Source organism: Syngnathus leptorhynchus, chromosome 11 (assembly GCF_054491065.1).
Source record: "Syngnathus leptorhynchus isolate UIUO chromosome 11, UIUO_Slep, whole genome shotgun sequence".
Taxonomy (NCBI): domain Eukaryota; kingdom Metazoa; phylum Chordata; class Actinopteri; order Syngnathiformes; family Syngnathidae; genus Syngnathus; species Syngnathus leptorhynchus.
The window spans coordinates 2,612,871-2,637,087 of NC_141205.1; the positions used below are offsets into that span (position 1 = coordinate 2,612,871).

Consider the following 24,217-nt stretch of genomic DNA (forward strand, 5'->3'; position numbering starts at 1 on the left):
ATTAATTAACAACAAGTCCGAGGTGTATCCCACTTAAGTTGCCAAAGGTCGGCTGGGAAGGCTCCAGTGGTTCCTTGTAACACTAATGAGAAGAAATGGAATAGAATTTGGAATGACGGATATGCACTCCGATTGACCAGTCTCGGCTCGGACAAGAAATGAGGACAAGTAGTGCGAAAAAAGAAAATAAATTTATGGATGTGCCTGCGATTATTCTCTCGCCCCAAATCAGATGGCATGGACTCCAGTTACTGGTGACCTCGTTAGAACAACCAATATAGAAAATGAATGGAGCTGGTTTATTTGACCTGGTTGTATACAAAAGTTTTTCTCAAACGATATTAAAGAAAAACATTAGGAACAAGTTCTCAAGAGGCAATTTTCTGCACGTAACGTTAATGGCTGGAGAGATTAAAACTACAATTAAAAAAAAAAAGCCTTGCTGAAGATAAGCACAATGGCCCAGATTTACCGGTAGAGACCTTGGGGACCTCTGTTTCCAAATTGCTTCTCATGCTGCGTCATCAGACTGTAAATATGTGCTGATGAGACGCTGGCTTACAGAGCACGCTGGCTTCCTTCCGTTGATGTCATCAGGCAAGGGACGCAATGTTCACACAATTTTCCTCATCAGACATAGGTCGGCGGTTCTCCGAGAGATGCCAGAGGAGGTCAGTAATGACATTTGCGAGGATATTTTATGGGTCATTTTAGCTGAAACATTACTTTCAGGGATGTGCTGAGACTTTAAAATGCTTAAAATTGCTTGCTCTCTTTGGTGAGGTAATGTTTTGAACAAAAATGACCTTTTTGACATCTCCTGAAAAGTATCAGATTCCACACGACGCTCGCGTACCTGTGGAGGAAATAGCGAAGCATGCTGTAAAGATTTTAGCAAACACCTCGCCGGGTTCATTCAAGTGAATGAGACCGAGCCCATTCTTTCAAAAATATTATAGGCACTTTCATCTTTAGGCACACTGTAGGATGTCAACAGACGGATCGTTACAGAATGAGGACGTGGGGCAGTATTTCATTCACCGATGCATATGAAACTGTAAATATGGTTAAATATTGTTATAAATTCTTCTATTTGTGTACTCCATATATTTTCTTGGCAGCGGGCAGCAGCTGGCTCTGTCTTACTCGATTAAAGCCTAAAATGGATTTTTTTGCCTTTTTGAAAGCTTCTGCGCATTTGATAGGCTATAAATTGCAATATTGTGCAACTGCAAATCATATTTTGACTTCCTACAAAACCAGTGACTGAGACTCAGTCTCGTGAAATCTGAAGCAGCGGATCCCGCATACTTGCAAGTGTACAGTGGGGAGTCGCAACTGGAAGCGCCTCAGCCCCGCCCAAATTGATCGGCACGCCTCTTGTAATTGACAAGAAACGAAGGCCAGACCAGGCCAGGGCACGTGAGGCTGGTGCAAAGCGCGGCCAGACTGTTCTGGACCCCTTAATGGAGAAGCTTTTTTTTTTTTTTTTTTTCTCGTCGACCTTTCACCCGCAGTGCGTTGGACTCTATCTTCCCTGCAAAGCTAAATGGGAAAGATGGATGTATTAACGGCATTGTCCGTGAAATTAATGCAGCAAATGTATTAACGTAATGGTCAACAACTAGCTGGCCACATTTTCGAGTACCCGAATTCTCAAATGGACTTGATTATATCATTACATCCAATTTTCATTCATTATACCGCACCTCATTTGTCACTGTTGCGCTCTTCATTCTGAGGCTTTCATTCCAGCCCAATTATATTTGACTAGATGGAGCACGATAGATTATATCAAAATTGCTCTCTTCTGTATCATGCATTTTTTTAATTCTCTCTGATTCAACTGCAAAGATATTAACCCCGCCCCCTCCGAACCTTGTTGTTAGGGTCAGGGTTAACCCTGTATGCATAAGAGCCCTTTGCACACAGGGGCAAAATCACAGTATGTAGTTATTTTTATATTGTTCAAAAATTGTTGTCGAAGGTTGGATTTTTTTTTTTTTTTTTACAAATGCATTGAAAAAAATTTTTTGTCCATATTTCAAATCTCATTTTTGTCATACAGTTGGTTAGAATGTACCTGAACCTGTGCGACCGCCATAATAGCACCGACGACAAATTGTGGTTCCCTGCATCATTTAAGTTGCCAATTCTGGTTCTAAGTATTTTTAATGGAGTACTTTTGAGTCTAAAATGATCATGAGTAAAACAAATTAAATTGACACTGTTTTCTCCACAGGTAGTCAGCAGATTGAGGAATATTGAAAGACCTCGACACACGATACCTCTACACATGCATCATGTGCACAGGGAAGAAGAAAAAAAAAATTGACAGATATGGAGCAACAGACTAAAAAGGAGTAGGAGCATGCCAGCCAACAGAAGCTGATAACTCAGATGAGGTCCCAGATTGTAGTTAGCTGCAGACGCTATATTTACTACTCTTGTCTGATTCTATGTGTGCCACCGCCGCATTACGTCTGCCGTGCATGATTGGTGCACCAGGTGTGAAATTGAGATGAAATATTGATTTGGAATACTTTCCCTTAAGCAGGGGAAACGGTACGGAGACGTGAGAAGGGATTTATGCATCAGATGACTTTGTCGGGCAGCAGATGTTTGGATTCATGTAGATCTATCCAGTTTTAAGAGAAATTAACTTCTGGGTGGAAGATGGAATCACTCACACTCTCGAAGCAATTTCTTTTCTCACCTTCGTGCCCATTAAAATTGTTGTTTCAGCAGTTAGTCTTTACTATACTGAGCTTCGAAATTTTCTTTGTATAAATGAATATTAACAGCGTATTAAAGTCATGGTTTTTGATTTAAAAAGTTTGTTATATTCCAGTTTCTTCCAAGTATAGTTTTTGGTCTTTTGACTTGAAGTCACTGAAATTAAATCACATTTCCTCATTAAAATGTCAAACTAACCGGTAGCATTAGCAAGTCGGCGGTATTTTCGATTATATGTTTAGCATTCATATGGAAGGCTGTTAAGAAATTGGTTGTTTTAAACACAAAATATGTTTGTTTCATTTTATGTTCACTTGAACAATAAACTTCATCTGCATTTAAGAGTTTAAAACCTTTTTTACGAGTAAACTGTTCACTATGCCAAACTGCAGCTGGGATTTTTACACAGAGGCAAGCTTTAAACCGACTGCAATTTTTGTGTGTGTGCGCAATCTTTTCAATGCAGTAAATATGTTTCTAAGCAGGTCCATTTTCATGAACCTAATGTAAAACATCCATCCTGGTGAACCACTACAGTGTAGTTCAATTAGAGTCTAATTGAAAACGAGCAAGTAGTGCCCTCTACTGGCAACTATTTAGCTCTCTCAACTCTTGTGCAGTTCAAGCCCAAGACGAACAAATGATGTCGCATTGCATGAGTGGCCCAGCTGCTTAATAGCAGCAACATAACAGATGTCAAAACCAAGCGCTCAAACCTCTGTAACTATAATTTCCCTGGTGAGAGCACATACATATTTATTATTTACCCACTTTATTCCCTCCAACAAGCGCAGACGTCTTTAGATGACTGTTTTGTCACATGAAGGCAGCCAACAGTGATTTTTTAATAGACTATTCTGGAATAATTATACATTCAAGCGTGACTACTGACTGACATTAGAGTATAAAGTTTTGTGTGACATACAGTTCTTTCAACATTGCGTAATCCATCCATTTGTGGTCCTCATTAGGGTTTGGGCGAAGTGGAGACATGCAGAATTTCTAAGTTGTTCTCAATATAGCAGGAATACTTATACACATTCATAACTTTGCATGGTTCGTGTTTTTATATTTAATGAGTACTAGTGTAACTTATGTTGTGGCCACAGGGTTTTCCATAGAGTACGTACAATTGGTGCCATTTAAAGTCCACGCTTTTTGGTTCGTAAGGACGTTCTATGTGCTCAAGCATTTGAATATGCACGTGAAATTTTACAATAGTCGTTCAAATAATGTATATTTAGATCGAGGTTCTTTTCTTTTCTCCGAGGAGCTCAGGAATGCCTAACAAAGAACTCGAACCAAATCCAAGGGGGCAGGACGTTAAGGTCCCGCCCATTTTCCTTTAAATCATCTCTCATTGGATACGTCTCAGTGCTCGCTTTCGCCTATTGGCTTGCATAGCTGTCAGTTAAACGCCACTTCCATCCAACTCCGGGATCCGCTCGCTTCGGAATCAAGACGACTGAAATCAAGGTGAAAAGGAGGCGAAAAGTTCATGTCGGACTTTTTAACGGAACTCTAAGGACCACATGAAGGTAAAGCGATGTTTAAATGTTGCTGCAGATGATAATCGCGAGTGTTTTCTTATTGCACGTTCGCTTGATCGTTTGGTTTGGTAAAAAGAAAAAGTTAGTTAAGTTAGACAGCGAGGCAGGCCGAATCCGTTTGTCTGTCTTTCCTGCACATTTCTGCAGAAAAGAAAGCCGATACCAACAAAAGCAAGAAAAAGTTTTGAATTTGACTGCTTGTCAAATTGACCCACTGCGGACGTCCCAGTTGTCTCCATCTGGACGTCAACAAGAAGCCTTGAGAGAGTATAAGTCAATTATATTGTCTAATTCCAATTGAGCTGGGAGACATCTGCTTATGCCGGCTGCACAAAAAAACAAGTTTGTTGTTGAAGAATCACAACAACAACAACAATAACAAATAATGATTATGATGATGACAACACAAATTTACACGCTTGTGCATATCAAACATGAGGTTCTGCCTCTGGAATTAAATGTGTGACAAAATGTCATTTCTCCTTAATAAGTTATTACAAAGTTACTAAAGTAAAACGTCATCCAAACTTCTACCAAGACTAAACATTCCTTATTTATTGCATCGGCTTCAAAATACCTACTTCCAAAAATACTTCAAAGTGATTAAAATATTACGTTTCTTTGGAACACAAAACAAAAACAATAGAATATTACTGCCTTGGCTGAGGTAATCATAACATCATCATAAAACTCACTGAGAGTTGATTATGACCTGATTATGTAACTTTTTTCCTGAACGTGCCAAATGCAGAGGGCAGAATGGCGGCAGTTGAGTGATTCTTGGTTTGAATGGTCGGAGTTTCAGCATTCTCCGTGTGTGGCTTTTCTCCAGGTACAAACTATGCATGTTAAGTTCATCCAAAACTCTAAAATGCCACAATGTCAATCAAAGATTGACTGGCGACCAATCCAGGGTGGCCCCCTGCGTCTCTCACCAAAAATCAACTTGGATAGGCTCCAGTTCTTTTTTCTTGTGCTGCCTTACAGAGCGAACGCTGCTGTGTGTGTTGTCAGTCACCTGGCCTCGGACAAACCCTCGATTAAAAGATTAAGGCTCACTTGGCAGGAGCTGACGGGCGGAAGTGAAGGCAAGAAACACGCAACAATATTTGTTAAAAAGAAAAATCACGAGATTGTTTTTGTGATCGGGGAGGCCTGTGAAATAAGCAAATGGGGCTTGTAAAAAGTAAACCCAGCGGCCGTCATGCAAAACGGCATTTAATTAGCATTTTGCCCCGCGGTTGAGGTTGAGTGATGGCGAGAACACTGCGGGCCTTCTTTTGGTGAGTGGGATCCGATTTTACAGCGTAAAAGACAACCCATAGACGAAGTGTCACTCAACGTTTTAAAAGCAACTCTATGCAGTCATATGAGCTTAAACTAACAGCTGGCTAATCATCTCCATGCTTTGCTGTCTTGTAATTTGGAGCAGATCAGTCATGGATTGCTCAGAGTGGGCCAGTCGGGACACCTCACCCAGAATGACCTTAAATGTTTCTGAAATTTGGGGATGAAAATTGAATAATGGGGGAAAAAAAAGCCAACAAATTTCACTGAATTCCGTAAAAATAAATTTCCCAAAAATTGGAGAAGAAGAAAAACATTGAATTATGTTTTATTTTGAATATTCAGAACATTTTGAATTATACTGGTTATTGGTTTTTGTTTATGGTTTAGAATTTTTATGATATTCCCAAACTATTTTCTGCTACTATTAGCGCTCATTTGTTATGGCATCACATCATATAAAGACCATATTGTTCAATTTTGGAGATTGCTGGACCACTTTGTCCTTCTCGTAGGGACATGAACGTTCGCTCTCAGCAAAGCTCTTCATACTATGTCATTACAAAATATGCCTGGGAAATGTTGCAGCTTTCATATGAAGTGAGGCCGGCTGCTGCTGCTGCTGTCTCTCATTATGCAACCGCCCCCCCTCCCACCTTATCCTGATGACTTCATGATGTGGAAAGTTGCGGAGAAAGGCCTCGGCCCCAATCCATGCTTGTCATCCACGCGGATCCGTCTCGAGTGCCTATTCTTGAACCTGAGCCACTTGCGTTACAGGTGGCAGGCACGGTCAGCGGTCAGGTCGTTGTTATTGGAGATGACGTGGCTCTACGAGGGAGGAGGAAAAAAAATGTCAGCCCACACATGCTTGACAGCCTTGGAAGCTGGCGGGACGTTTGGTCCGCAGAAGCAACACAGCTGTGAGATTACAGCGCGGCCACGCTACAAAGAGACCACATGGCATTTTCACACACGCACGCAAAATTGTTACTGTAACCGCTCAGAATGGGACGAAGAAACCAAAATGATGTGATTTACAGTCTTTTCTCATGCAGTGGTTGAGGGGCCTTTATTTACACTATGGCAAATTGTGCCAGGCGTCTGTTTGGGGCAAGTTGGGAATCCCGCTATAAAACATTGTTCATATAGTTTTGTGGAAATGGCATATTCCAAGGTAATTACACCCACACCTGTGACATCATTTTCCCACAAAGGGTAGGAGGAAGCGTTTATTTGCGGGGCGGTGTGTATTTATTGAAGTTTGATGACTCTTCTGGCAATTAATCAGCGCAGTGCATCTATTAGAAGGGTTAACCGTATTTTCTGACACAACGTCTGAGTGCGCCATGGCGTCTATTTGACGGGAGCACAGAAACCATCTTATGGTTGCGGGTGTTTATTTGACTGTAAAGACAACCAAATGTCTGTTGGAGGAACGATGTTAGCGGGAGCCCCTTTTATCTCGGCAAATAAATGAGGATTATATAACTAAATAGACTACAGCCGTGTGTCTTTCTTGCTACTCCTTTCCACTCAGCTGCAGTTCGTGGTACAATGTTTATTCATTGGGAGGCATTTCTTTGGTGCAAATGCAATTTTTCGGTTAGATGCGTTATGATTTCATTATGTTTGATGAAACGCTCTGCAATATTTAAAAGATGTTGTGATGTTATTTCTCTTCCTAACAGTCCAAGCTGAACATGGACAGTTTGACCAAGCCGGAGCTGCTAATGCTCTTTAGCATCCTGGAGGGAGAACTGGAAGCACGAGACATGGTCATTGATGCTCTTAAGGTACTTAAGCTGCTTTTTCGCCTGTGAAAAGTATTGTGTCTCTCAAGTTAGTTAGTTTATTTATATTATTTATTTATATTCATATATATATATATATATATATATATATATATATATATATATATATATATATATATATATATATATATATATATATATATATATATATATATATATTTATTTATTTATTTATTTATTTATTCATATTTATTTCTATTCTTGTTTATTTATTTATTTTAATGCAATCAGTGGTGGGTTTGGGCATAAGAACAAAACTAACAAAATCACAATTTGGAGATGGGTGCTTTTTGATGTTGAACACTTTTACTAGGCCCATTTGGAAGACTCCGAATGCTCATTTAAATCGGTTTCAACACTCGCGTCCGGTTTATGCTCAGTTCCAGCCAAGACAATTAGGCTAAGTAGCTGTAAAAACTGCCTCCACTTCCTGTTGCTCCTGATGCGTTGCAATGAGAAGCTTGTCCGATCAAAGCCGCCTATGTGTGAGTGTGTGCATCCTTGGAGATTCTGCCTCATAACTGCTTAAATCAGCCTTCTTATGAGCTTTAATGGGGTAACGTGGCCCGGCCGAGTGCAACAAAGCCTCCGTCATATCTGGCGCATAGCGGCTCGCCCCGACCTGGCTGGATCTTACTTTGAGCGGGATTAATGCTGCCTTTCAATTAAAGGATTTCCCTGCTTATTTCCCACAGTCCTTTGCTCTGCTGTAGGCTCACACGCTTGTCTACTTAAGGGATTTTTTTATCTAATAAAAAGGAGCGAGCAAGAGAAAGAGAGCAATGGAAATTCCACCAAATAGTGCCCACACCTCTGCGGAAACGTTTATTCTAATCCCCCCGTGCTCTTGCGAGAAGTGTTTGGAGTGTTATGTCTAGACCTCCAGACCGCATTCCTCCCTCCCTCCCTCCCGGGACGTGGCCATCTAAGGCAAGAAGAGATCCAGCTCGCCGGGTGTCCGATGACTCCGAGCGAGCAATAAACATCAGCCAAACTGTTAACCCATTCAGAGCCGGTTTGGCATCAATGAGCCACTGTGGAGGGTCCAATGACTCCCGAGAAAGGCTCTCTTGAGGGAAAGTGGTCACCACTTAGCCTGCGGCGTGTCACGAGCGTGGACTTGAAGCTCTACTGGGACCACATTTTAACCTCCCCAAAAGTCATAAGCCTTTTTAAGAGATTTTTCATCACATTTATTTAGCTGCTATGTTATATAACTTGTTTTAAGCATGTTGATATTTTCAAGATGGAAGTATCATATAATATTAAGGTTAGTTGTGCACTCCGTGTTTTCTACTGGGTTTAAAAACACACACACACACACACACACACACACACACACACACACACACACACAAAATTACATTTAAAGAAACATTTGGAGCTGCTAGCAATTTTTTAGAAGTGCACTGCAACAGATCCCTGAATTTTGCATTGCTGTTATGAGTCAACTTTATGTTTTATTTAGCTGTTTTTGTATTGAATTTTGACAATACACCTGGCCTAATTGGTTTGCTGCTGTGTGTGCTGTTTTTCTTTTGAATTTCATTTATCAAGCAGACTTCATAAAATAAAATAGTGGCATTTTCTCTCCATGGCGTAGTCACCTGATTAGTCAGAAACTACAATTTATGTAATGTTGAATTTCTTTCATATGTTGCATTAAAGTGACTCTGACAGACTAGTTTATGCAGTTGCTCAAAGTAAGTGTCAAACATTTAAGAAGTGGTTTTTTTTTGTGTGCTTAGAACCTCTATTGATTTCAGGATTATGTTTGACCTTATTCTCTCTCAAATTGATATTTTCCCATGATGTGAAGATAAAAAAAAGGAAGAGAATAAACTTCCTGCCCTTCGTTTTTTTAAAGTACCATTAAGGAATGCTTGGTGTTCTTTGTGCTAACTAGATGATTATCAGGAGAACAACATCAGCCCAAATTCTTTTCGACCATCCCACGCAGTCAAAAAAAAAAAAAAATACTTCTGGTAATAGCCCTTGTCGTTCTCATGTGAGAAATGGAAAATCCACAAATCACCACAATGACAAAAGCTTCTTTTAGCTTTGGAGAAGAAAAAGAATTGGTAACTAGGATGCAGTCAAGGTACTGAACTTCATAGAAAAAAAAGAATCCACCTCTCTTTGCACATGTATGGAATTGTAAAACTATTGCTGCATTTTCTTTCCCCCTTTCATGAGTCACTTCTGCAGCTGCTCGACTTTGAAAGGGAAGTTTTTTTTTTTTTTTTTTTTTTTTTTTTTTTTTTTTTTTTACTTCTCCTGGCAACGCTCGTGTTTGGCCCACAGATCTGCAGTAGCCACTGAGAGGGAATATTGGACTCATTTATGCAGAATCCCAAACACGCGTATGAAATATCACATGGCGGCTATTGCTACTAGTGATGCAGTGGTGAATTACAGCAATGATGTTTGGCTTTGCAATTCATTCCTTGGAAGATTTCAAGAGCAGACACATAAAGACCTCAGATAAAAAACACAAGTGTTCAGAAATTTACAAGTGCGCAATGTAATTAAGAATTTGATTTAATCTAATTAGGAATATGTCAAGTTTCACATTGGTTTGTTCACGTCGTAATTTAAGTGTGTCCTTGTGTGATCCAAGCACATAGAATGGAAAGTCTGACCTAACATCTTTGCTAAAATGACACGGGATGTGGGTCGCTTTTACAGAAAAACTAAATTTGTCATCTACTTTTTTTGAAAGTGACCTCCATGACTAATTGAAAGAGGAAAAAAAAAGTGATGCACTCAGCCTTAACTTTGATGAATCTGTAGAAAACGTGGAAGGCGTGTGAGAAGGGGGAGTCTTCACAGGAAGCTTCATGTCCAGTCCAGCCATCTTCATCGTATTTTTCAGTCGCTAGCAATTTTCTGTTGCGAAATTACACAAAAGAAGAAAAAGTTTTCAGTTTTATTAGCAAAATTAGCAAATGTCGAATTCAAAATGTGCGGCATGCTTATGGAGGATGGCTTTCGCTGTAATCTCTTGATCCTCTTTTGTTGAAACCTTTTCACACCGTCAACCATCACGGTGCCTCGTCACCTGCTTCGAGACATCTCGTCTGGCTCTCTGCCCAGAAACAAGCCGTGGCCATCTGTTGTTTCATCCTCGTGTCTTTTGTGAAGTGTAACAATGAAGCACCTGTGTCATCATCAGGCTCAGCGCAAAGAGTTCTTCGTGCAGGAGCGCTACGGCCGCTACGACCTCAGCGACCCCTTCCTGGCTCTGCAGAGAGACGGCGAGGTGGTGGGAGATCACCGGGGCAAGGAACACACGGCCACTTCTAACCCGCTGGTGGTGCTCAAGCTGGTAGTCAGCCACTGCAGGAGGATGCAGGAGAAGATGCTGGCCCAGCTAGCGGCAGCGGAAAGCAGGCACAGAATGGTGGGTCTGTTTAGATGGACAGTACAGTAAAGCACAAGCAATGATGAGGGCATAAACGTTTTAGTTCCCTCACACTTGCTGTCTATTGATAATGACATTCGTTGAGGTGGAAAAAAAAACGGTGAATTTCGTTACTCAATTCATATTCGGCAATATTGATCAGAATGCCATGTTCACCTCTGTCTTGTATTTTAGGTGATCATGGATCTGGAGGAGGAGAAGAGGAAACACGCCGAGGACACGGCCGAGGGCGATGACGTCACCTACATCCTGGAGAAGGAGCGGGAACGTTTACAACAGCAGGTGACTCAGCACAGGTTCATTTACCATCATATGTCACCTTCAACAAGTTGGATCATGTGGATGACTTTCGTCTTTCTGTAGCTGGAATTTGAACGTGGCCAGGTTCGGCGCTTGGAAAAAGAACAGCGGCGCGTCACGGATCAGCTGGAGGAAGAGCGAGCCCAGCACAAGCAGCTCTCCTGCGCCCTAGCCAAAGAGTGCAAGTGGGCCAGCGCCAGAGCCCTGGAGGAGGGCCACCGCCTCGCCGAGGCAGGCCGCAAGCTGGACAAGGTGGCTCTTTCTGTTATAAAGTTCAACTCGAAAAGATTGGATATATTAGTTTTTGAATATTGCTTCACTTGATGGGTGTTGTTGTTCAGGAGCGGGAGGCCTTCCAGGTGCTGAAGGAGGAACTGGAGGAGGAGAGGAGGCGAGCGCTGAGGATGGAAGCCAGGGTGGAGGAGCAGCTGGCCGAGTTCGACACGGAGCGAGAGCAGCTCCGCTCGCGACTCAAAAAGGAGGAGGCACACTGCGCCAGATTGCAGCAGCAGGTGGTGCAGCAGCTTATGTCAACAAATCATATTATTGTCCAAAAAGGTCTATTGATCATCATTGTTGTTTATTTGGAAGGTGGAGGAGCTTCAGAGGAAGCTGAGTGACATCAGTGTGGTGGCAGACGTTCAAGAAGAAGGTGTGCAGTGGGCAACAAAGGTTCCTTTAAAAAAGAAGACCACAGAAGCCAAACTGGAACACAACGAGGACGAAGGTCACAAAGGAGCCGGGGAGACAAAAGTCAACGGGCACCATTATGCGACCGAGGCCGACGAGCTTTCTAGTGGCGAACCCCCAATTCAGCAGAGTTCCTCCCCGTGCGCTTCGCCCGTCCTATCCAAACATCCCAGCACGCCGACGGGTTGCAAGTCTTCCTACCAGGCCGGAATCAACCAGCGCTTCCACGCCGCCCGCCACAAGTTCCAAACGGCGCCCAATGACCCCGAGCCCACCCAGCCAACCAGCGGCACCTCCCCCACGCCTTCTCCGGCGGAGTCCAGCAAGCAGATGGCCCGCAGCACCGTCACCCAAGTCCTTTCCCGCTTCACCACCACGCAGCAGGCACCCAAACTCTCCACGGTCAACCACTCCCCCTTCGGAACTGACTACCGCTGCTTGGCGGCCCCCTTGTCCCCCACCGCGGGCCGGGCGGCGGGTGTCCGCTCTCCCACAATCTCCAGGGCGGACAGGGGAAACCCTCCACCTATCCCGCCCAAGAAACCCGGGCTGGCACAAGCTCCGACCTCGCCGCCCGCCGTCCCAAGGTCGGGCGGCCATTTTAACGACGCCCCCCATTCGGGAAGCTGCGGAATCACTTCCGCCCAAGACGGCGTCAAAGAACTGGACGTGGTCCTTTCGTCTAATTAACATCAAACACTGTTATATGACCGAATGATTTTTGTATTTATTATGTCAGTCTAGAAATATGCATGGTTGTTGAGAGGGCAATATAATCATCCGTCACTATTTGCAGGATTACGGTGCTAGCCTCGAATTGATGCCCCCTCCACCAAAATGATTAAGAATTACCTGTAAATGCCACAAAACAGGGTTAGCAAACAGCGACATGAAGCTCCGTAAGTCACCTCCACATAGTTCTTTGCGCCAAAAGCAATTCTTTTATATTGCTTTAGCCTGAGCACAAAGAAAACTTTCTGCAAGTTTGACTAACAACGCAGGTTAAAATCCTTGACATAAAGAGCTTCTTTGTCAGTCTAGATGTATCACTTCCACATGCCTCACAGGGACCAATTAGCATGCTACTTTTTTTGTTTAGTGCAGTGTTTCTTAAACCTTTAAAGAAGGAGCAAAAGAAAAATCCAAATAGGTCAGTTTTTAGAGAACAATTGAGGATAGGCTCTCAACATACACATTTAAGTTTAGTGAACCATGAATATTTTCTGTATTGTATGTTCTATTGATATCAGTAACAATGTATTCTTATTCTTAATATGCAGTCTTTAATTCTTTCTTTTATTTTATAAAACTGTACAGTTTATTTTTGTTTCTGTAAAAGGTTCCTTATCTACCACAGTATATGATAGAAATATAGTTTTATATGATTTAAATGTATATATAGTTATGATGAAGCTCATACATATTATTATACACAGTCATAAACACAGTACAGTTCTATGTATTTTTAAGAGATTATTAATATTACAGCCAAATTGGTTATTTTATTGCACTCATTGTATCACATTCCTCTTCTGTATACGCTCAAAGGGTTAATAAAAAAAAAACAACAACGCGTTTGTTTTTCAACTGTGGTCAGCATATAAAATGTTTAAGAAAACTGTAAAGCCGCTGCAATGGAATTTAATACGTTCTGTCACCTGAAACTAGTCTTTAAGTGAAATTATTTTCAGAGTACACAAAAAGACTTTCCGCCCAGTTGTGTATTATTTATGCATTAAAAAAAGACTTGTTCAGTATTTTTCATGAATGTATTTCCATATATAAAAATATAAATATTGTTAAAAGGAAATATCTAGTAGCGTCAGGAGCTCGAGTACATTTGAGCTGCACCTCTAATGAATGTCCTCTAGGGGTCAGTATTGGATTTAGTCACAAACATTAAGCAGCCCTCAACAATACTCATAAAATTTTACTTGTCCTAATAAGGGTCATAGGTCAAGAGGAGCCAAAACGCAGATGGACTGGTCACCAGATAATCAAAAGGCACATATAGACAAACAACCAGTCACAATTATGAAGAATATAGAATGTAATTTAGCTTTTTGAAATGTGGGAGGAAGCACGAGTGCCCAAAGACTACCATGTAGACATGCTTTTATCAGATGAAAATCTGAACTTTGTTTACAGTTAATCAGCAGGACTTTAAATTCTGGCAGGTGTGCGCTACCTTTGTTTGAATGGCAATGGTCAATTCTGAACACAGCCACATTCTGAGTGATGAGGGTGTGTGCACTTTTGCAAAGTATGAAAAAAGGTTTTGAAATATGGGTTTTGGGGGGGCAATTTCTTTTAATATCACAAAATAGTGGCATTTGGGCAGGGGCGTGTTTACTGGAGAAGAACTGATGGGAAGTTGTGTTATAAATAAAGTCCTGAGAAGAAGATCACCAGTGTCACCATTTTGCTTTATGACTTTGCACAATGGCTGCTCTACAATGAAGATAAATGATGGCACAGCGGCGAGTTCAAGGAGGTCTTGTCATTACTGTCCTCCCTCTCCGCCCCACCCGTCTGACATTCCCAACATCCGACGGGTCTCCCTCCCACCGACCCCCAAATTTAGCTCAGGGCCATGAGAGCAGCCCAGAATAGGAGCTCTTGGACCCCCTGCCTGCCTCTGGGAGCCCCTGGAAGAGCGCATCTGGCGGTTAGGATGAACAAATGATGACGTCACGATGGCACATCACAGGACATCACCCACGGATTGACAAAAAAAATGTCTAATCAGTTAGTTTTTAATACGTAGTCATATTATGTGTTTATTTGATAACATTTATGAAGTATTATTCCATTGAATATTATAGCTTTCGATTTGGTATTGCTTCATTCCTATTTTGATTGTTCCAGTTAGATTAGTATGGAAAACAATATAGAAATTGTAATTTTCTATGATGGTCTTGTTATTTTGAAACAATATCCATAATTTATTGAAATGTCCTGTTTCAAATTTGTTTGAATCATTTTAAAAACAACAAGGCTTTTCTTTTGTCATATTTTAAAATTGTTTTCCCATCATTTTTGTTTTTATGTGGTTTCTAATTAAAAAAACTATATGTATTATTTTTGATAAATACTTGATGAGGTATTTCTTATTGGTAGTGATATCTTTGAAACTATAAGACAAAGAAAAAGGGACGTCGGTTCTGATGTGGGCTGGTCGTCGGAGAAGGTGGGTGTGTCAACCCCATCACAAACGTTTGACGCGCAAGAGGTGCGCGTGTGTGCAGAGTACTTGCGCATCTTCTGTCACCAACTACGGATATAAATACAGTATATACAATTCGTTTTTTTAAATCGTTTTTCCCAATTTTATTCAACTTGTGCAATCGTTTTGCTGAATGAATCGCGCTTGAATTGCAATTTGATCCCGACGTGAATTACGCGGCACCTTACCCACGCACGGAACACTTGGATCCGCTGATGGAGTTTCATCACAGCATTTAAAAGTCTTTTGATTAGATTTTTTGGGGGGGAGGGGGGCGTCATTAAGGATGGACGTCGGATTAGCACCGAGCCGCGACCAAACATGAGACTATCTCCGGACTCTACGATGGGCAGGAGGACGCTGCGTGGAAACTCCAAAGCCAAAGTGTACATGCTCATTTGGCTGCTGCTCGTCTGCACGCCAAGAGTGGATTCCTCCTGGTGGTGAGGGACCATTGATATCGAGTTGAACGAGCTACGGGATACATTTTTAGATTTATTTAACACTTTTCCGATTGCATGTGTGATTGCATGGATCTACAATTGTGTAGGAAGATTCCTATTTGCATGCTGAGAAGAAAATTTCAGGGATATACACCTGGAAAGTGCATGAAATTAAATAATAATTATTTATAGTATTCTAAAGGAATACTAAAAATTAACTTATCATAGAAAAAATATTATTTAAAAATAAAGATAGCAATAATATTATCAACTTATTATGCCAAATGACTCAAAATAGTGTCCAAAATATAAAACAAATAAGGGAAAATACACAAGGGATAATATAATAAAAAATATAAATAAATAATACAAATTAAATACTTACACCAGTAACTATAAGGATTTTCTAAAAAAATAGCAATGATGAAAAAAAACCCCTGATAAACCAAAATAATATTAATTATTATTCAACTAATATACATTAATCCGAATTTATATTATGAATATATATGGCAACATTTAGAAACAAACAAATGAATTGTTTTAATGAAAAATGAAATTGAGGGCCTTTCTTTATATTTTGTTTAACTCATTGAGCTCCACGAGAGGGCCCTCAAACACTCGCACAACAACAAACATATTCATAAATCTCAGTATGAGTGTGTTCAGGTGTACCAAATATTTTGGCCCATGCCTTGATGAAGATGAAGATGAATGGTGTGGTGGAGGATGTACATCATCTCCCCTATCCTGTCCCATCCATCTTTAGCGTCAGGTGTGGGCGCTGGTGCGTGAACAAATGAGCCTTGATCACTTGTTAAATGGGCTGCCTGCAAGGAAGACAAAAAAAACCACAAACACAGTTTAGTGAGCATCAAAGTGTGTATGTGTGTGCGTGTGGAGGGGGGAGGTTGGAAATGGTGGGACAATGTCGAGTCACTTGAAAGTGGCTCTGGATTTTCACCAGGATCTGAGCTGAACAAGTCACGGGCAATGCGAGTGTGGTCATCATCTAAATTTGCCCCAATGTTACATCATTGTGAGGCCAAAGGGCATTTTCATATATCTTACAAACAATTTACTTGGTTGTTTAATCTCACACTTGGATGGTGGTCAGGCACTTGTAAACAAGCCATCTATTCCGTCAATTGCCACTACCATTAGGCAGGCGCCTCTCTCCGTCCCAAGTGTGTGTTCTCAAGTGTCTTTTGGCTGAGCTGCTGTGAACAAGACAATAAACATAAGTAGCGGCCCTGCTCAACTTTTAACATCGGGCCACACGGTTATGCTCTGAGGAGCCACAGCCATAACGGGAGTGGAAACTGGGTGACGCGCAGCGATTAAAGGGACTCTTGTGAGGATGTAGTCTTGAGTTTTCGATGGTTACTTGTAACCAACAGCGGGATGGGATTGGCCCCTTTTCAAGAATTACAGTCGAGTGAGTGAAGAGGGAAGCAATAGAGGTACTTTCTCACTGAACAGGAGAATTTCATAAGCTCTCTTGAATGTGGCATCCACCAAGGGCTGTTTTAGGGCCAGGAAACACAAGCACAAGAGTCGGGTTTAAAAGTCAACAATGGGGAAATACTGAAGACGTGTTCATTTCAATGTAAAAAAAGAAATCATTTGTGTTTTAGCACTAGCATTCAAGGGGAGAGCATGTGAGCTATGTGTGAGCTGTTTTGAACTCCTGTCCTGCTGTCATGCAACTTATTTATTTAATAGCAGTCTCCAAGAGGTTTTCCATTTTTGATTTAGGTGGGTGAAGATCCAGAGCCACTTTCAAGCAATGTCATCCAACTTGAGGCTGGTGGCCATTTGCCTCCCCCACACTCCAATGGCGATTGATTTGTGATTGATAAGTCTTGACGACAGGCCTCTGACCGTTACTAAATATGTGATAGTATTCAATTAATAGAAGAAAAAAAAATACAGATTGCTATTTGGTTTTGAACTGTAAACGTTTCAAGGCTTTCTGCAATGACACATAATGACCACCGCTCACCGTCACGCAGGTACATCGGCACGCTGGGTGCTCGGGTGATTTGCGGCAACATCTCGGGCCTGGTCAACAAGCAGCGGCAGCTGTGCCAGCGCCATCCGGACCTGATGCAGTCCATCGGCGAAGGTGCCAAGGAGTGGATCAAGGAGTGCCAGCACCAGTTCCGCCACCAGCGCTGGAACTGTAGCACAATGGAGCACGATCACACCGTGTTTGGCAGGGTGATGCTGCGAAGTGAGTCGGCGCAACTGGGATGGGGAATGTGGCTTTTTTCCAATGTGTGTGAGACACTCCAGTTGATCACCCTTGTAAATGTCTCCGCTACGATCAGATAAGCACATAATGAATGGATGTCTCATGAATAATTCCGCTGTATAAACACAAAGAGGTGTTTTTTTTTTCTCCTCCTCATGGGGATAAGGGAAAGCGGGAACATGTATTTTTTTTTCTTGGAAAAAAACAATTGAGAGATCCACACTGGTAATGTATAAACCGTAATCGGAGATGTAAATATTTGGGGAGATGTTTCTGGCAGTCGGACAAAGCTTGACGGGCTGACATATCGCCTGTGTTCTGCTTGGTTGCGTGAGCTGGAATGAGGACAGGAGGTGGAGGTGTGTGTAGTGGGGGGCCCGAATAAACCTCTTCTTTCTCAAATGAAAACAAAGGCCAGTGACTGAGAAAGTATCCACATGTGCACATGAAGGAAAAGGTGAAAGGAGAGTCGGCCGTGCTGTGATGTCACGGTTGACATGCCGCTACAATCCACCATACATGGACTGATTTCTCCATGTACTGGACATATGCTGCTGTAAGGATGCTATGGATTGTACTAAAGAACCAACCAAATCGGACGATTCCAACCACTCTGACAACTATTTTGTCCAGACTAAACTACAATCTGTACTATGTCATCCATCCTAACCCTAACCCTCACCCTAACCCTCACCCTAACCCACTAAACCAACCTAACCATATAAAAAGGTACTCACAGGTAAATTTACGGCATTTAGTCCCACTTGTTCCTCTCCTGGACAGGCAGCAGAGAAGCAGCCTTCGTGTACGCCATCTCGTCGGCAGGGGTGGTCTACGCCATCACCCGTGCGTGCAGTCAGGGCGACGTCAAGAACTGCAACTGCGACGGGCACAAGCGCGGTCAAGGTAGCGACCACCGGGGCAACTTTGACTGGGGGGGATGCAGTGACAACATCAACTATGGCATCAAATTCGCCAAGGCCTTTGTGGACGCCCCAGAGAGGATGGTGAAGGATGCCAGGGCACTCATGACTCTGCATAATAATCGCTGTGGAAGAATGGTGAGTTGCTGACCCGAGCTGCGTGGTCTATCCCAATGACATTCGGTGTCGGCCGTTGATAACAAGTTGCGTTAGAGTTGTTGACTAGTTTCGATAAAACTGCTGTTACGTTTGTGTACTCACCATCTCCCGATAGCTCTCGTCCAAATCTAGGGTGGAGATGACCCATTCGTAGGAAGCTCTGAAAAAATATACATACCCTGTTAAGACACCTCGTTTAAGAGCTTTCCACCTTTACATGACGATGCCAGATGGCTTCATGTATTAAGGTATTAAGGTCGAACAAACATAACTGCCAGTAGCTGGAGCCTTCACCCTTGTTCAACTTGTTGGTCTCGTACTTACGCTCTCGTGTACATGTCCCATAGCCCATTGTTTCCTCTCGAAAGAGGATCTCTATAAGAAGTGACCTACCTCTTAGGGTCATTCACACCTTGGCCGCGGGCCAACATGGCAGGCTTAACGCCCCGTCAACTCTGACCTCTGCTGCAGGCCGTCAAGCGCTTCATGAAGCTGCAGTGCAAATGTCACGGTGTCAGTGGCTCCTGCTCCCTGAGGACCTGCTGGCTGGCTATGTCCGATTTCAGGCGGACAGGCGACTACCTCCGCAAGAAATACGACACGGCCGTGGAGGTGACAATGAACCAGGATGGCACAGGCTTCATGGAAACTGACTTCAAAGGGAGTGCCAAGAATGAGCTGGTGTATGTGGAGAACTCGCCGGACTACTGCCTCATGGACCGAGCGGCAGGTATCACAAACATTCGACATGCATTTCAACCGGCACATCAGGATAACATGGATAGTATTGTTTGAGGTGTGTGATTTATTCCTAAAGGATAGCGACTTGAGATTGGAGGTGGAAATGCGATAGGAAATCTGTGTGAACAAATGTGCCAATTTGTTTAGTATGGGATGAAGTGTTGCAACTTGAGCAGAATAACAGATAGTCGAGCTGGTTTTCCTCGAGGTACCTTAGGAGGTGTCCATTAAGTTTGCCATTATTGACAAGGAGGTTTTTCAGGAATGTGTTTGTACAATTGACATTTAGGGTTTAAGATTAATATCTGGATCTACTTTGTGCGGTTTACCAGTGATTAAACAGGCACTCGCTCGATGCCACATTACCTTGGAAAACAAAATGAAAACCCAAGGCGTCAAGTGAAGGTTCGCATTCCATCACAGCTTAAAGTCCATCAGTATGACCTTTCCCATCCGCTTTAATTCCTGCCGTTTGCTTTGCCTTGTTAAGGATCCGTCTCCCTGCTCACATGCGGTCTCTTCAACAGAGCGTGAAGGCGCTCACCAGTTCTTTTCTTGATGACGCGGTGCACTTTTAAACTAATACCTTTGCTCCTCCTTGGCTTTGGGCTGATACCTGATGTAATGACTCAAAGGACAGGTTGTTAAAAAGTGATCTTAAAAGGAGCTTATGATGCCTCCTCACCACTAATCTCCATTGTGTAGGAATTCACTGCCCGAGGATACATGCAGGCTTAATTTTCAAATCCTTCCTTTGGTCATTTTAAGGCAGGGATCCCTTCTCAGCCTGAAGGAAATATCTTCTCTTATCCCTTCTCTTTACATCAGGGATGCTCGTTCATTATTGGTGGCATCTGATCTTCACACCTGAGCACAGTTTGGGTTCGGGTCAGAGAGTATTCAAATGACCTGTCTGGGAATGTAACCTCTGTGGGAAAGTTGATAACTGACTTGAGACATTGAGATTTCTGACAAGGTTTGGAGCGTCTTGGTTGGACATTGTGAGATCATTGGCTGACAGTCTGCAAAAGATCAGTTTACAATTGTGGCTGTAAGAGGACAGACTCCAAAAATTGCCGGCAAACCTATAAAAGACGATTTAAATCCCCTTCTGGCCTGTCTTTCACAAAATAATATATATATAAATCTTCCTGTGATGTTTTCACATAATTCTATTCAAGATTTGAAGAAATTTAAGAATGATGACCACTGCAGCGTCAACTCAAAACAGACTAGGACTGACCTCAACTATCTGAACAATCTGGTGTCACATATCTTCCAACATTGACACTGTGGACAATTTGACTAAACAATCATGAAGTCGAAAAAGAACGACTGCTCGAGTTCCATCTAGAAACAAGCGCTGAGTATTTCTTGGGCTATCTGGTGTGAAATATCTTACAGTATAAATAGTTTGACAGTAAGTAGTTCCACAAACTACTTGACTGTTAAGAGTGCAGAGTTCTTGGATGACATAGAGAGATAATTCAATTAAGGTCTAAGGGAAATCTGCTGATTCTTGGTTTGACAATTCCGCCCGCGAATAGTAGTGGCAGAGTGCCGATAAGAAACACTCACCGGTAGTTATTTTAAAACGTCAAGCTGGAGATGTGAGTGGATGATGTGGCCCCATGATATTAACCGACATATTTTGGCTCGGTAGGCTCCCTGGGCACGGCGGGTCGCGTTTGCAACAAGTCATCGCGGGGAACCGACGGCTGCGAGGTGATGTGCTGCGGCCGAGGCTACGACACCATGCGCGTCAAACGCCTCACCCAGTGCGAGTGCAAGTTCCAGTGGTGCTGCAGAGTCCAGTGCAACGACTGCGAGGACATGGTGGACGTTCACACCTGCAAGCCTCACAAGCAACCCGATTGACTTGACCTCACCTAAGGTCATCCCGCCGTGGTGTATATTGCGGGAATTTTCACAAAAAACATTTGGCCAAGGATCTTTAATGACTAATGCTAAAACTGGAAAATGTGTCCAGTGATGGATTGTGAGCAGCTTCAACATCTTTGATCATTTGTGGCAATTTTGAAATATTTGTTGAAAATTGTATTACTTAAGCAGACAGTGCAGTCAACCCCCAGGTTAAGATTTTTTTTTCAATGAAGATAATCAGAAATACAGTCTAGGTTAACATGATAACAAACTTTCTTTGTAAGTGTACCTAAACATTTGAATGGTAGCGCACAGTATATCTGAAATGAGCATCTTACGTTGAGTAGCTAGCAGTTAGCAGCTGATCAGACGCCAATAACGATGTGTAATGATCTCTGAATCATCTTGAAAGTTTTATCACCCTGCTTTCTTCAGCGTCAACCCCGCAAGGAGCCTCCTTTGCCTGTAGGAAATCTACTGGAACTGATCAGTCACAAAAAATGTGTTTGTCAGCGAATATTGTTCTTCAGAAAACAATTGCAAACATTGACCCGAGTGATAATAGCCCTGATGTTTAGCAAATCCATCTGATTCTGGGTAAACATCAACAGACTTTCCATTTAATAAGCAATAGAGAGCTTCTGGAAACGGCTGCAATTGTATCTCCAACAAGTGAGGACTTCTTGGCGAGAATCCCCAGGGGAGAGAGCGAAAAAAAGCACCGTCTTGTGTTGATGTTGGACACTTGTTGTTTTAGCACATTCACTTCTGCCGCCTCATTGAAAACCTTGTTCGTTTCTACCTCTGGTCCCTTGTCTTTGTTTCCATCTTTGCTTGTTTTCATTTGCACACGCACAACCATAAGCCTCTTTTTTTTTTTTTTTTTTTTGCTCTCGCTCAATGCTTGGATGTTTTCGTTGTGGTCACAAAGTAAATTTCCAAATATTCAGAGTATTCCGGTTAAGAAAAACTGCAAAACCTTGGCAGGCTATGTGTTGGCCTCGCCATTTCTGCATTGCAGTAAGAAAAATCAATTACTTTTGTAAGTAGTGGGGACAGAATGGTTGGTATACCGGTGTGAAAGAAACCCACAACCATCACGGAAATAGCTTGAAATGGACAAAACTTAAATTTGACAAACCGCAAAGCTTCTGCGAGTATGCCATTCAAATAATAATGAGCCAAAGTTGGAGCTTCTTTAGCAATTTGCTTACGTTCTGGATCTGAGTTGCCACGAAGAGTTATAATGAAATCTCAAGATACCAAAGCATTCTGGAGCACAACTGTACTGTCCAGAGTCAACCTGGAAAGTTAAATGAATGTACATTTTATCATTTCACCTCACCTACAATCTTATACCAGGCATAATCAAGAGACCTCTCAAAGTACAGAAATTCTCTCTAGAGTTTGAATGTAACAAGGTTTGAAAAGACAACAAAAATTTGGTCCTTTTGTTAATGCGCTGTAAAAAAAAAAAAAAAAAGAAAATAGATGTGCTGACCAAAAATACATTAAAAAAAAGACTATTATGAGTCACCATTTGCCGGAATGCTTTACAGACCCGCATTCCTGTTGAATTACTTTGGTTAAATGTGACCACTCATCTGGCAAAGAAAAAGACATCTGAAATAGTTTCTGACAAGCTAGAAAGTCTTTCCGATTTCAGGATTTTACACAAATACATATGCTTATGAATATGACAAGTAATATGGTTTGGATAAATGGAGTTTTTTGTTTACAATCTTGCATTGTTTGTGATAAATCATGTACATTTCATTGCAAGATTGTATTTGTCGATGAAATACAATTTTCTTTGTGCAAAGTATTTTCTACCTGAATATAACGGTTTGTAGTATGTAATATAGTTTTGAATGGTAGCAACATGTAATTTTGATGGCCTAATCTTACATAGTTGTTGGAAATGACTTTCATTAAGAAATCAAGTGTTTTGGGGCAAAATATGGAAAACATAGTCAAATATTTTTTTCCTGGACAGTGCAACTGAGCGAGCATTCCTCCAACTCTAAATAGTGTACAAGAAATGAAAATGAGCCAAGAAGGAACCTCAAATTGGGACTTCTCAACATCTGGTTAATGCAGCCTGAAGTCATTCTAAGCCCAACACAGAATCTCTCAAGGGGTTTTAAGAGGGGTTACTAAATGGATGTGACAAAAAGTGGCCAAATGTGAAGCATCAACATTTTTTCTGGGGAATAAGAGCCAACGGAAAGTATAAATGATGACAGCGTGGGTCATGTTTATTGTATGAAATGCTACTTTTTTTTTGTAAAGGGGAAGTCAACCTAAACATTATCTTTAAAATATGTTGTGTGTGTCCCCAGTAATTGAAATACAGTGTTCTGATTAATATTGCGTCTGTTGAACACGAGGTAAGCAGCCAAATTCATCCGTTTTTATCCATTTCAACGGGCGGCCATTTTGTAACTGTCTGCTGAAAATGACATCACAGTTACCTCAGGTCTCAACCAATCACGGCACAGCTTCAGCAAACCGGTGAGCCATGATTGGCTGTGACCTGAGTCTACTTTAACTAAGAAATGAAAACACCTGCACACACACCCTTGCGTGACATCACAACCGACGTTTGTCTTTCACCGATTTCACGGCACATTTCCCCTCAGGAAGGCTTTGATCGCACCGCAAAGCTGCCACTGTGCATTCATAATAACGCTGATGATGATATCTCATATTTTGTTGGTGTGACACTGGATCATAGCCTTTTGGTCGGGGAGGTATGTTCACCTCGCCAATGCAGACCTTCC

The 24,217-nt window shown here is 42.0% G+C and overlaps 2 protein-coding genes across 8 annotated transcripts; both read left to right on the forward strand.

The window, feature by feature from the left end:
* The first annotated feature begins 4,140 nt into the window (after positions 1-4,140).
* LOC147048814 (CTTNBP2 N-terminal-like protein) lies at positions 4,141-13,561 on the forward strand. Of its 7 annotated transcripts, XM_085923642.1 has the most exons (8): positions 4,213-4,274; positions 5,274-5,374; positions 7,265-7,369; positions 10,563-10,790; positions 10,986-11,093; positions 11,175-11,363; positions 11,453-11,623; positions 11,703-13,561. In XM_085923642.1, exons 3-8 carry the CDS (start codon positions 7,277-7,279, stop codon positions 12,489-12,491), a joined length of 1,578 nt encoding a protein of 525 aa, XP_085779768.1. In that variant the 5' UTR covers positions 4,213-4,274; positions 5,274-5,374; positions 7,265-7,276; the 3' UTR covers positions 12,492-13,561. The 7 variants fall into 7 exon arrangements, with proteins under 7 accessions (XP_085779762.1, XP_085779763.1, XP_085779767.1 ...); XM_085923636.1 differs by lacking the exon at positions 5,274-5,374 and having other exon boundaries at positions 4,141-4,274; XM_085923637.1 differs by having other exon boundaries at positions 4,189-4,274; positions 5,038-7,369.
* Positions 13,562-15,372: 1,811 nt separating this feature from the next.
* Positions 15,373-22,317, forward strand: LOC147048815 (protein Wnt-2b-A-like). Its single transcript, XM_085923840.1, has 5 exons — positions 15,373-15,470; positions 17,486-17,706; positions 18,511-18,788; positions 19,281-19,539; positions 21,214-22,317. The coding sequence occupies exons 1-5, from the start codon at positions 15,373-15,375 to the stop codon at positions 21,426-21,428; spliced, it is 1,071 nt and encodes a 356-aa protein (XP_085779966.1). The 3' UTR covers positions 21,429-22,317.
* The last annotated feature ends 1,900 nt before the right edge of the window (positions 22,318-24,217 follow it).